We start from the raw sequence: 13,994 nt of genomic DNA, 5'->3' as shown, positions 1-13,994 counted from the left end.
ACAAATGTTGTCAGTTTACAGCTTAAAAATTTTTTTATTTATCAAGTTTCCCTAAAGCGAGCAAAACCTATGTATTTATAGAAATCACCAAGAAAAAAACTACTGTGGAATATATTCTTAGGTGGAATGTAGGACTGGTGAGAAGTGTGAAGATGATACACCAATTTAACTTCTGCTTCTTTTCTGTACTTGTAAGATACTGTAGGAGTTATGTATACTGCTGACCAATTTCCCAGAACCCAAGACTACTATTCAAACTGTACAACGTAGATATGCACAGAAGCCACATATCAAAATATGTTATTTGGTGCTCCTGTTGTCAAGGAAGGTTAAAAATTGATGAGTCATTACACATGAGTGGGGCTAAGAGGTTTTCACATTTCATTAGGAATATAAGGGATCAATCTGTGCCACTTTTTCATTTCTAGTAGTAAGCTATGGTCCAGTGACTCTCCAAGGTCACGGATCTATTAATGTCATTTGAGAAGAGCACACAGATGTGACTGCCAATTCTACATCATACTGTCCTTCTAGATGTCAGAGCAGGAGATGCTCTGATTAGGCAGAACTCTAAATGAAATATAATATCTTAAAGACACTTTACAGATGGGCCATCTAGCTCAATTTCTCATTTAAATCTGAAATTTCTTCTGTAGCCTTGTGTCAGATGTCATTCAGCTTCTGTGCCAAAGGTTAAGATGCTCACTTATCCTTCAGAGGTGTTCCCTTTCCTTAATGAACAAAGAACCATAAATTCTTTCTTACACTGAGCTCTTATCTGCTGTTTCACAACTTTCACCTAGTTTTACGGAGTCAAAAAGGATAAACTGTACAAATATTTGAAGTTAGCTGTCATTCCTTAGTCATGTAATTCTTTAATTATTCTTTGGGTTTTGATTTATGAGACCCTTCCCAACTTGTTAAAACACCCCAGGATTTGCTCTAATTTGTGAATATCCTTTCACTGCATCCTGAAATTAGTATTGCATATGTGGTTTAACAAGCATTTTGTACATGAGATTATTTCTCCACGATCAATTTTTCATTACTATGAGCTTACTTAAGGTTGTAATCAACTGGCTCACATGTTATTTCCTGCGAGCTACAAACTCCAGGTATTTTTCCTCCATAAGCTCTTGACAAGTAGAGTTTCATATTTCTATCAGTGGCTTTCTGTTTCCAGAATAATCATACCATGTGGAATTGTGCCCCTAACTAGCCTGCCAGCCTCATCCTTATGACATCCTTTCCCCTTGACCTCTGACCAGTCTTCTTAATTTCAAACACACCATATCCTTGTCTAGGCTTCCGCATACTGTTCCCCTCAGCCAGGAATGTTTCTCTAGGCCATCCAGGTCTAGTCTTTTCTTAAGTTATCCTTCAAAGCTCAGTTCAGATACCACTTGTTTGTGGGATTCCTCAACTTCTCCCTCCCCATGTTCCCTCTCAAGAATGCCTTTTGCCTATTTTAATACCCTATAAATCTTCTTCAGTCTTACACAAACAGTAATAATACTCATGCAATAAAGTATCTGTCTCCTCAGTTATACTGTGAAGTCTCTGAGGACAAGGTTGATGTCTATCTTTATTTGGCATAGGGTTTTGAATGATTTAAATATTCAGTAAGTACCTGGTGAATGAATGAGTAAATATTGAAGTAGTATGATCAATATTTTGATTTTCCCAGGTGATAATATATATAAAAACCCACTTAGCCAAACTCTGGGGTATGCTGTACAAATAAGGAACTATATAGGCTTCAAGACAATTATGAGAAGGAAAAAGTCTCTTTAAAAGAAAGAAATAATAATAAAATTTAGAAAACTATAGATCTATATACTACAAAGATGAATGGCATTTTTTTCCAGTCCTTATTTTAAGTAGGAAGTGAGGAGCATGGAAGAAGGAAAACAGGCACAGCTGAGTGGCATATTTTTGTTTTACTATTAATTCGACACATCTGAACCAAAGCATTCACAATACTTGATATACTTTGAAGAGAATCATATACTATAGTCTTAGACATAACCACAGAACAAGCAGAACAATTAAAACTACATAAGGCCTTAAAATATATCCACAGTGTGTATATTCATTCATTTACAAATTAGACTACATACCATTAATTTTAATTTTTCTTTCATTGTTTTATTCAAGCAGGATTCATTCAAGGAAAGGCAACTTAGTTTTTGTGTGTGAGCTTTATTTTTTTATGACATTGGTTAATATAAAAGTTATGAATTAAATGTTTTATCTCCTGTATCCAGGAGTAAATCCATGAAATTCTCAGAAAGTAATCCAAAACAAGTCTTATTCTTAAAAATAGTCAGAGTGAAAAGAGATTGAATAGCCAGTCTGTGTGTGGTCTTAAGGAACATCTAATGGACTTTCAGATTTTCTATTAATGATAGTACTGCATTTCTACGGGATTAGTCAAAATTTAAAACATTGTGTACAAAATCATTCTTGAAGCTCTAAATGCCTTTTAAATTACTAAGCTGAAAATTTTAAGTAGTTGCCTCACAGTACCAAACTTAAAAATCAAAACTAGTTCAAATTCAGTTCTATCATGACTTCTCATTTAAAGGTAGCTAGTTGGTAAATTAACAGATGGCATAAAAATTAAGACATCTTTTTTTTTTAGGAGAAAATGTATGATAACCAGGGAATACAGAAAATTCAATGTATTTTACAATAAAATAACCTTTTAAATCTCTTTCCCTGTACAACAGGGTTTAGGTCACCTTTAGTGAACTTGCATGTTTTCATATAGTTTATTATGAGTACTTGAACTGTTTTAGATATACAGCTTTTTATTCAAAGAATATTACATTTGTATACCAGGATAAGATTTAGTACATTGAGATGTTTTAAAAATATTTATAAATTTGTTTCTGATATGCAAAAGCATTTGGCAATACTTTTATAGCATTTGATTTTATAGAATTAAAATTTCATACAGTACTCATCTTGATGTTTAAAAAAAAATTCACAGAAAAAATATAAATTACACAGCCTGACTGCATGATACTGTTATTTCCAGTTTCTAGCTTGGTAGTTAAAACCTTCATTAAGTCTGTTAACAAATCATTACCTGTACATTTATGAAGGCAACTGACATGATTTGCAAACAAAACCTTCAGGTTTTATGTTATTTACCAAAGAGTGCAGTTCAGCAAGAAAAGAAAACCCAATATGCAAATTTACAGAATATTTTACAAATTTACCAGTTCCTGTGACACAAACTGTTTCAATCTTTCAAGGTATTGTCCATAAAGTTCCACATCATTGTGACCTGCCCCTTCAACCCACAAAGGCTCCACAGGTCTTTGGCATCGCTCAAACAATGCAAGACCATGTGAAAAGTCTATGACTTCATCTTCAGTCCCATGAATTATTAATACTGGAGAGGTTATCTTAGAGATTTTGTCAATGCTGTAGGAAAAGAGAAGGGGGAAGAAGTCAACAAATTAAGTATGAAAAGGAACCATAAAACAGACTTTCTTGTGTTATATTAGATAATTCAAACATCAGAACCACCTGTGAATCAATTCAGAAGGGATAGATACCTTTTAGATTACAAATAAGATTCAAAAGTCATCTTTACATTACTCCCTTCTTTAAGATTATCTGAAGATATTAATTTCATGCACTTCTGTCTGAGAGAATCACTCAATTATCACAGCCACCTTAGTTTACTTTTCTACAGATATTTCTTCTTTTTGGCTGTCCCATGGCATGTGGGATCTTAATCCCCAATTAATCGGCTTGACCAGATCACTGGATAGTGAAACTCAGTCAACAAGTCTTAATCACCCACTTCAGGTCAGCTCTTTCATTCCTTACTTTTCCATATGAGCACACAACCAAGAATTATCAGACATCAGAGGAGAATACTTTAAATGTAATACAAGGATCAAAATAAACAATAAAAAAGGGCAACTTGGAAGAGACAAACAATACAAAGAAACCTTACAATAACAATTCTTTAAAAATTTCCTGAGAGACAGAGAGAGGCATTAAGGCATTTAGGTATTATAAGCATAAAATGAGGATAGAGTCTTGAAGAAAATCATCAATGAAATAATTCAAGGCAGCATTTGGTAAGGAAAAAATTCTTGGGTATATTATTTGCTGCCAACTATTCCATAATAGAGGAATTAAACAAAAAAGGAAATGTATGATGTTTTTCAAACAGTTTACTGTTAGTGCTTCTGTGGTGTAGCTAAAATGAAAGAGGGTGTCAGACAGACATATAACTTGGCAGCAGTTTACCCCAAATGTCTCCCTATCATTCCAACCATTCAGCTACACAGTATAACACACATACCCTCCAATCTACCGTTTTCTAAAATCAAAACAAATCCCTGAAAATTTAAAAACCAAAAAACCCCATAGCTTGCTCTGGTGATAGGATCATATGCTCCCATAAGCTTCCCTACCAAAGTAACCCCCCCTTAGGCTAATGAAGAAAAAATGGTTTTGAAATGACCCTTGCTGTTCTTATAAAGAACTGAGTGATGTTTTGGCCTTTGCCCCAAATATCATTCACAAAAAACCTTGGTATTGCTGCCCATTTGAGAAAGAAAGTAAGACTGAAATTGCCAGGCGCTCACTTCTTGCCTTTTCCCTTTACTGGGAAAAAGAGGCCATCAGTCTTTTTGTAATGATGAAGAGGAGCTAGCAGGAACTATCACTCTATGTTGAGAGACATGAAGAAATGTAGTCCTCCTTTTAAATCTAACACTTATGTTTGCACACTTGTGGGGCAATAATTATTCTGGTTCATTTAAGACAGCATTTTTACAATTCATTTCTTTCGTAAAACATGTCACTCATCAGACATCAGTCACTTATTTTTATGCACACGGATCTCCTTTTCCCTCTACTTGCTCCTCTCCTCCAGTGTTACGCTCCTCACTGGACGGCACTATCATCCATCAGCAACTCAACTCAGAAATCTGGGAATTATAGTCAAATTCTTTTGTTTATATACAGTCTAACATTTATTCCATCAATTTCCCTTCTCAAATTCATTCTCTTGTCTCCAATGCTAGTGCCACTGTCTGGGGAATAAGGCTCACAGCACTTTTCATCTAGGTTACTACTGCGCAAACATTTCAGCCTGCTGACTGGTGTCCTGCCACCACCCTCTTCACAGATTAATTATTTCACAATTTCTGTAATGTATGTAAATTATTAATAGGACTTCAAGGCTGAGAGAACTGTATCATGAACACCTTGAATGATGGAAAAGAATTCCTTCTAACGTTTCTTTGAATTAAACTACTGGAATATTAATACTTACTTTGGGAATGCATCAAAACAGTAGGTCTTCTTGGTATCAGGAAAAGCAACTCGCATTCCTGAGGTCAAAGGAGAATGAAGAATAACAGCAGCACTCTCATACCGAGCAGCAAGATCCACAGATGGTACTGTCCCTATACTTTGGCCATATATAATCACATTTTCAGGGCGAATGCCATATCTACATAGTACAGAAGTTAAAAAAAAAAAAAAAAAGAGTTGTAGAGTCAGACTGGTATGAAATGTTCAGTCACTAGTAAGTACTTAATCTTATAAAAGAATGACTTAAAATGAGACAATGTCAACAAATTTATATTTAAAATGTAAGTTTCTTAGTCACCACTACCATATCTAATGCAATAATAAAATCTATATTCATTTATTTCATCGGTTTCCATTCCATCTTTTGAAAAAATAGTAGCTGAGGTCTCTTAGAATGTTAATCTTAAAGAATGAATTTATTAAATCATTTATGCAATTCAGTGTAGCTTATTATTAAATATATTTGGAACATACTATGTCACTAATATTTTAATGGAGATTCAGTTTTTATATTCCGTTTAATGTAACAGAGGTTCTTCATTTTTCTAGGTATTAAAAGTGGCTCTTTTTATTTTCTGAAGTTGGTCATAGTGATGAAAACGCAATGCAACAGTAGGGAATGAATAAAATATATGTATTATAGCCTAGCGCAAACTACTTATTTTCTCGAGATTTGCATTTATTCACCCATAGAAATTGACTAATGTGGAAAAGATTAAGAGATGAATGAGAATTTCAAATGCCACATGGTTTGGTGATTTATGAATAGACTTCATGACAAAATCTCAAGACTACTACCTTAATTCCTTTAAAAATGCTTCAGTAATACTGGGTATACAGCATGTTTCTACGATATAATTGTCCTAACTATAAACTACCGGCAGTGTAAGTGAGGTACTATGGGAGCTTATGAATGTGCGATTAAGGGCTAGAGTCAGTCACATCAAACACGCTGCCTTTCCACTTTAATGGTCTGACAACAGTCATTTCTGGGTGCTGACAGTTATTTGCACAACAGTTTTTAGTGTTGTCAAAAGGTAACAGAATCTGAATATTTCCTGGGAAAAAGTAAGATAAACCCTTGTGCTTCCTATAGTTCTTGCTGGGGGCACAAGACTCTTCGAACTATCTAGGTGGTGACGTACCTCCTCCCAGGTTCTTCAAATCGGTTCTACACAAGAACTTGGACCCTGGCCCAGAGACTGGGTTCGAGTTACTCCAGATTGACTCTAAATGTAACAAAACTAAGAAAAGGTTTTTCTGTTTGTTTGTTTGCAACAGACTTAGCTTCATAGGAATGAAGGAATTAGGAAAATGAACATTTGGTGGCAATGACGGGTTTTAGGCTAAAGCTAGCAATGGCAAGGCTCCAAAGTAGCAGAAGCAGCTGCCAATTTAGCATCAGAGGACTTGAGGCAGAAACAGAATTTCAGAATAGTACATGTTTGAAAGGACTTTAGAGACCATCTAATCTAGGTCAGCTGCTTACTGAGCAGATGTTCAAAGTCAGAGTAAGTTAATGACAGACCTATAATTAGGCTCAGGTATACTGACTCCAGGTCCAGTGCTTTTTCAATTACAGCACACAGATAAGGAGCTCAGAGACTGTGGGGGAAAGGCCACAGAGTGAGTATTAGTCCCTATTTTCTGTTGATCCATCAGAAGTTCAGTAACGTGGGTTATAAATATTCAATTACTCTTAAAAGGAAGTTACTCGGATAATAATTAAGTTCATTAATTATTTTTTCCCTTCCTGTTACTTAAACCCTAACTTTTTATTTTAATCCAGTAAAGGAAATGAAAGGCATGCATTCTAATTACACATATTTTATTAGATGATAGAATTCAGGAACTGGAAAGGATCTTGGAGATGATTTAACTCAACCTCTTCATTAAGCAAAGAAACAGAAAAGTTAAAGTTTTCAAGACTTCCTATACTTACTAAGTCTTCTAACCATATTTAGGGTTCAACGTAAGAAAAATTACAAGTCTGAAATTCTATGGTAAATGAGTATGTGAGATAATTTATCTATTCTGCTCCTGCTCTTCAATCATAATGGTCAAGTGTATAAAAGATTAACCAAGACAAGAAATCATTTTAGAACATTTCTTTTAAATTGATATCAGAGAAAACTTAAAAAAGAAAAATAATAAAGCTGACCACTTACAAGAGGGGATTCTTTTACATAAACATAGAAAGAACACCTAACCGGATACTAATGTTTTACTTCAATAAATGTATACTTTTGTCTTACTTGGCACTAGTAAGGAAGGCTTTCTGCTTTTAGCACCTTAAAACACTATACTAATTCACTGAAGTTGATTATAGCATGTGAATTATATTGCAATAAATCTGTTACTTAAAAAAATTAACTTTTCCTGACAGGTATTATACTATATTCAACTGGCTGACTCTTATAGGAGGCACTCATTTTTGTTTGTATACCTGAGGGGATTGATATCAGTGTAACTGAAGCATATTTTGCAGTCATTTACGGTAGTTCTGAAGTTTATAAATATTTACCCTTCTATGCCTGCCTCCCTCCCACCCTGAAGCTACTTAATTACTACTTACTATCTCTTTTTTTCTTACTTGTTAGAAATATGTTCTCATATCATTTCAATTGACTTAATCTCATTTATACAGAACTCTGCTATGAGACCATAATTCTATTATACATCTTGGGGGAGGGGGATAAATGTTTCTAAAGACATTTTCTAAAAAGATTATACCTACTAATAAAATTGAGGAAGTTCTTCCCAGCCAACTGAAACCATCAATATTAATATTTAAAGATTAAATTAGGAATGGGAAGTTTTCTCTATGTACTCTAAAATACTCTGGAATTCAGGCAGCTTATTAATGTATAATGAGGAATAATTTGTACTAAAGCATTATTTCTGTTTAGCATACATTAACTGTCTGATGATAAAATACATGTAAGTATACAAAACTGCAATATTTTTCAAGAAAAAATTGTAAGTATCTTGGTGACTAGAAGATGATTAATGTAATTTCTGCTGCTGCTGCTGCTAAGTCACTTCAGTCGTGTCTGATGTGTGACCCCATAGATGGCAGCCCACCAGGCTCCCCCGTCCCTGGGATTCTCCAGGCAAGAACACTGGAGTGGGTTGCCATTTCCTTCTCCAATGCATGAAAGTGAAGAGTGAAAGGGAAGTCGCTCAGTCATGTCTGACCCTCAGCGACCCCATGGACTGCAGCCTATCAGGCTCCTCCATCCATGGAATTTGCCAGGCAAGAGTACTGGAGTGGGGTGCCACTGCCTTCTCCAATGTAATTTCTATTTATTTTTAATTATATAAAATAATGCAAATCCTGCTTAGGATCTGAACAAAAGCAATCTAGCCTCTTATTCTGTTAATGACAGATCAAGTGAATGATTATTTAAATCACTGTTTTTTCTCTCTTGAAATTCTGCAGCTTTGAATAAACATTTTAATACCACTATCCAGTAAGTTTTTTTTTTTCTCTAATAAGTTTCTAAAGCCAAACATTTTTCACTGGCTTAAATAAATTTTTAAGAATCTCTGTCTCACACACACACATACACACATAATTTGTCAAAACTCTTTTATGCTATTATACAAAATTTAAAATTATAATCTGAAACTGTAACTATTTATAGATTTATACTGGTAAATATAATCTCTACTTAGTACTTCAAGGTGTATTACAAAAACATGTTATTCTTACACAAGACAATTTCAACGTGTGGAAAACAATTTCCAGTCACTAAATTTACCTTGTCCTAAGAGCAAGCCAAGCAGCTTCTATGTCTGCATAGAGGTTCTTCTCTGTTGGTTTCCCAGAACTTGCACCATATCCAGAATAATCATATGAGAATATATTACAATTAATCCGTGATCCCAGTCCTATGTAAAAGCTGCTCATCTGACCAAGATCAACAGCATTTCCATGTGAAAAGAGTAAAGTATATTTGGCATTGGGTGAGCAACGCACAAACATGCAGGCAATTCTGTTGCCTTTACTGGTTCTAGTCATGAAACACTCAATGGCATCTTTTTCTCTAGAAGAATATTGCCAGTCTGCTCGTTCTGATAGGTGTAAAGTCCAACGGCTTCCACTTTCATCACACATCAGCGTATAAGTTGGATCGGGTGGCAAAAACGCTAACTTTGAAGCAATTTTCCCCGGACAAGGTGGACAGCAGAAGAGGCAACATAGCTCACTAAACGAAAGATTATTCATCTTCTGAAAAAGAAAACAGTCAATGTTTTAATCACTGAATGTGCATTCTGCATTTACATATAATAAAAGTTAAAACAAAGATACCAACCAATAAATTCTACTAGTGGTCAGTGTCTACTACTGTTATATGAAGTATCCTTGCCCCAGTAGATTTTTGGCATCTTTGTAGAAACACATTAAATCCTGAGGTGAGGCAAATATTCCTGAGTAGAGAACAGATTCAAATACTATATGACACATTTCAAACAGTAGTGGTATCTTGTAATACTTAATCAAAATATGAAAAATGATACTCTTACCAGAGAATAGAGGTATAAATTTGCTATTTCTCCACAAAAAACAACAAAGGAGGTATGAAATATCTTTAGTTTGTAATTTCAGTGAAAATTCTCAGAATCTCAAGAGAAGTTAGGGATTTAACATAATAAATATATAATAATAGCACTGATGAAGCACTCACTGTCCATCAGGCACTGTGCTAAGTGTACTATGCCTTTTAGCATGTTTAATCCTCTAAGCAACCCTCTTTGGTAATCTGAGAAAGAAATCTGCACAAGGTGAATCAGCTGCAGAGCCAAGATTTTACACCAGGCTCAGGCATCATCCTACATCACTAGGTTTAGGTTATACTGCCTCAAAGGCTCTGAACACTACTTGACTCAGAAGCCTATTATTTTAGCCATAGTGCCAGTGGCCTAAATAACCTATAAGACATTAAAATCAATATATGTTATGTATGTAATTATTGCCCAAATCAAGAAGGCATTATTATGGAAAAAAAGGTAAAATCTGCTCAAGGAAAACTTCCAAATGGTTAGCCAGAAATAAGTGGAACCTCTGAAGTCAGAGTTGGGGGTAGCACTTATTAACCATTTAACCATTTACCTTTTTGACCCTTATTGTCTTCGTTAAGTAAATGCCTACAATGAACAGACTGGTTGTGAAGAACAAATACAATGATATTGTTAAAGCATTTAACATGGTAATAATGGCTATAGTCAAGACTCAGAAATGGTCCACTTTCTCCTGTGACTTTTTCATCAATATTTAAAAAGTATCCACAGTTCATATGAACTCAGGAACATAAATAAAGTACTACTTGTTTGCCCTACCAGCATTTCCTTCTAATTATCCTTTCTTAAATTCTTATCTCTTTTTAGTGGCAGACCATTACTTAGTTCCAGGAAGAAGGCATTCAAAACAAACACCTTCCAGAGTAACCAGAGGTCTCTCTGGTCTGGTCTAATGTCATCTAATTTTCTCTAAAAAAATCTAAATAAAGGATAGGAAAAAAAGTACTTCATTATACCAAATAAATAAATAAATGAATAAATAAATCACTCAGAAGAGTGACTAAAGAAAGGAATGCCTGTTTCATTAATTACTGATTCAAAATCTCATTTATATTGCTTTATACAAATGTGTTAATTCCCATGTATAAATTAATTAGAAAGAAGCAGCAGAAATAGCAGAGAAAGAAACAAGCAAGGGTAGGAGTGATATGAAATCCTTTAAAAGATTGAGTAAAGGAAAGGCAAAAAGGGAAGCATTTTACTTGCATATCTATCTTTATTCCCTTTCAGCCTTCAAAATGAATACAACCTGAGTAAGTTAATGTCTAACTGTGGTTGGAAAAAGAGTCAGATAGAACAGAAATGACAACTAGTTGTCATCCATGATGATAATTCTAATTGGTTCCATGAAGGGTTGTACTGAGAAGGATTCTGAGGGGATACCCAGGGTTTGCCAGACAAAGAATGTGCGATAAATTAGTGATGTTTACTGCAGAATTTCAGAGAGGGCAATGGCACCCCATTCCAGTACTCTTGCCTGGAAAATCCCATGGACGGAGGAGCCTGGTGGGCTGCTGTCTATGGGGTCACACAGAGTTGGACATGACTGAGCGACTTCACTTTTACTTTTTACTTTCATGCATTGGAGAAGGAAATGGCAACCCACTCCAATGTTCTTGCCTGGAGAATCCCAGGGATGGGAGAGCCTGGTGGGCTACCGTCTATGGGGTCGCACAGAGTCGGACATGACTGAAGCGACTTAGAAGAAGCAGCAGCAGCAGCAACACTGCAGAATTTGGTTACAAATCTATTATCCTGGCCAGGTGAATAAAAGATCTGGCAGGGATGGTAGAGAAAGAAGTTCAAAGGGTCAGTGACAAAGAAGATGATCTGGAAAAAGATGAGGTAGAAGGTACAATATATCAGTGCCATCTGTTTAATACTCTGCCTATGGTTATTCCTCACTTCCAATTACCTTACATGCCACCAACTGCTCACTTTGAACAGCCTATTAAAAGCTTATTGATTATACTATGTTCCTGTAATTTACTTCTTGAACATGAAGACTTTTATATACTATAGTAATTTTGAAGTAAATCTGGCTGAGTGAACATACACAATGCTGCAGAGATGCTTCTGAAGATAAACACCAAAGAAAAGATGAAAACGAGAAAAATCTGCTGTGACACGGTCAAGTCTAATGAAAGAACCTAATTTTCTTAATGGTGGCAGAAGAAATTAATCCCACCTCCACTGCCTTGAATCCACATAACTAGTATCCACTTAATAACAAAACCTTGGAAATTATTGCTTTCCTAATAACAGCTCTGATAAGGGCAGTAAGCTGAGCAAACTACTGAGGGAGAATATCTTATTCTTGATAAGTCACTGAAATATCTATCTTGTTAAATTTAGATAATTTAAACCCAATTTTTTTATATAACTCACCTGAATACAAACATGTCATTTACCAGTTATTTCCTGGCAACAAAATAATCACAGGTGGAAAACAACAGTTATGATCAAACAAAAATAGGGATTTAAAATAAGTTATAATAAACTTATTTACACAGAGAGAGAGAGAAGAGAAAACTTAAAGATGAAGCATAAAAAAATGCCAGAAAGAAAAATCCAACTGGAATCTCTGCAATAGAAAAATCATAGCAGTACCTGAGCACTTCCTAATCCTAAAGTGTCAGGCACTGTACTAATCCTTTTCACATATTAATTCACTTAATTCTTTCAATAATCCTCTTACATAAAGACTACCCTTATACCTGTTTTCCAATTGAGGAAAGAGAGGCACAGGGTAGTTATAAACCTGCCAGGGGTGACTCAGCTAGTAAATGGTAGAACTAATAAGTGGCAGAATGACTCTGGAACCTGAATTCATAACCATAATTTTATGGAAAGAATATTCAGACAAGACTTATCAAGAGAAAAAGATGAGCAAAATCTAAAATGCTAAATGAAAAAGAAGACAGACTTATAGACAAGCTTTAAAAGTTAAAAATATCGTGAATAAGTTAAATAACTGGTGAAATTTATGAATTTCTTGAGTAACAGAATAGCAACAACAAAAATACCCAATAAAAAATGAACAAGATCTGAAAAGACATTTTCCCAAAGACAATATCCAAATGGTGAATAAACACATCTAAGGATGCTCAACATCAATACTCATTAGTGAAATGCAGTTCAAAGCCACAACTTACCAGTTCAATCCCACTAGGATGGCAATTAAAAAAAAAAGGTTGACAACAATATTGAAAAACTGGACCCTTCATAACACTGTTGATGACTAAGCAATTCTAATCCTAGGTATACACCCAAGAGACATGAAAACATACATCTACACAAAAACTTGTAAATGAACGCTCACAGTGGCATAATTCATAATAGCTAAAGAGGCAGAAACCATCCAAATGGTCATCGCCGCAATAAACAAAATGTGGGATATCCACATGATAAAATACTGAATAAAAACAGGAGCCAAGTATTGATGCATTCTACAAAGGGGATGGATCTTGAAAGAAATCAGTCACAAAAGGTCATTTTATGATTCTATTGAAACAGCTAGAACAGGCAAATCTATAGAAATAGAAAGAGATTATTAGTTTTCAAGCACTGTGGAGCATGGAAAGTTGGGGAACAATGGCTATAGAGTATATATGGGGTTTCTTTTTAATGAAAATACTATATTTGACTTGGGTGGCGGTTGCACAGCTTCAATAATAGTAACCTTTAAAAAATGTATTAAAAAACCCCAAAAAACTAGTTGTATCCTTACCTCTCAGTATGTAGAACACAAACTCCAGATGGATTATAAACCTAAAAGTCAAAACTAATACAACTCAGAAAAAAAAAAAATCCATAAAAGAGAAAACACTAGCAAATTTAGCTTCAACCAAATAAAGAATTTCTATTCAGTAAAAAAATGCTTTGGGAAATATGATTTCTTCATCTAAAACCATCCAGTCAGAGGGTTAATATCTAAAATAAGACTTCTACATAAACAAGAAAATAACAAAAAACTCAAAAGAGGAAATGGACAAAACATATGAATAGGCAGAAAGATACACAGGTTAACAAATATGTGAAGAAAGGTCATTCTGTACCTC

At 34.7% G+C, this 13,994-nt stretch overlaps 1 protein-coding gene across 5 annotated transcripts in view; it reads right to left on the bottom strand.

The window, feature by feature from the left end:
- Positions 1-1,921: 1,921 nt before the first annotated feature.
- ABHD17B (abhydrolase domain containing 17B, depalmitoylase) overlaps positions 1,922-13,994 on the bottom strand; it is a 43,412-nt gene continuing 31,339 nt past the window's right edge. For 3 of the 5 annotated variants that reach the window (XM_042243346.2, XM_027964504.3, XM_060409370.1), the window contains 3 exons: positions 9,114-9,583; positions 5,309-5,488; positions 1,922-3,435 (listed from right to left, as the gene is read on the bottom strand). In XM_042243346.2, the coding sequence (XP_042099280.1) occupies positions 3,216-3,435; positions 5,309-5,488; positions 9,114-9,583 (870 nt within the window). In that variant the 3' untranslated portion in view covers positions 1,922-3,215. Of the gene's footprint in view, positions 3,436-5,308; positions 5,489-9,113; positions 9,584-9,668; positions 9,784-13,994 lie in introns of all 5 variants that reach the window. The other 2 variants (XM_027964506.3, XM_042243347.2) reach the window with 1 other exon arrangement.

This window comes from Ovis aries, chromosome 2, assembly GCF_016772045.2.
Source record: "Ovis aries strain OAR_USU_Benz2616 breed Rambouillet chromosome 2, ARS-UI_Ramb_v3.0, whole genome shotgun sequence".
Taxonomy (NCBI): domain Eukaryota; kingdom Metazoa; phylum Chordata; class Mammalia; order Artiodactyla; family Bovidae; genus Ovis; species Ovis aries.
This window is presented reverse-complemented; position numbering and strand designations above follow the sequence as displayed.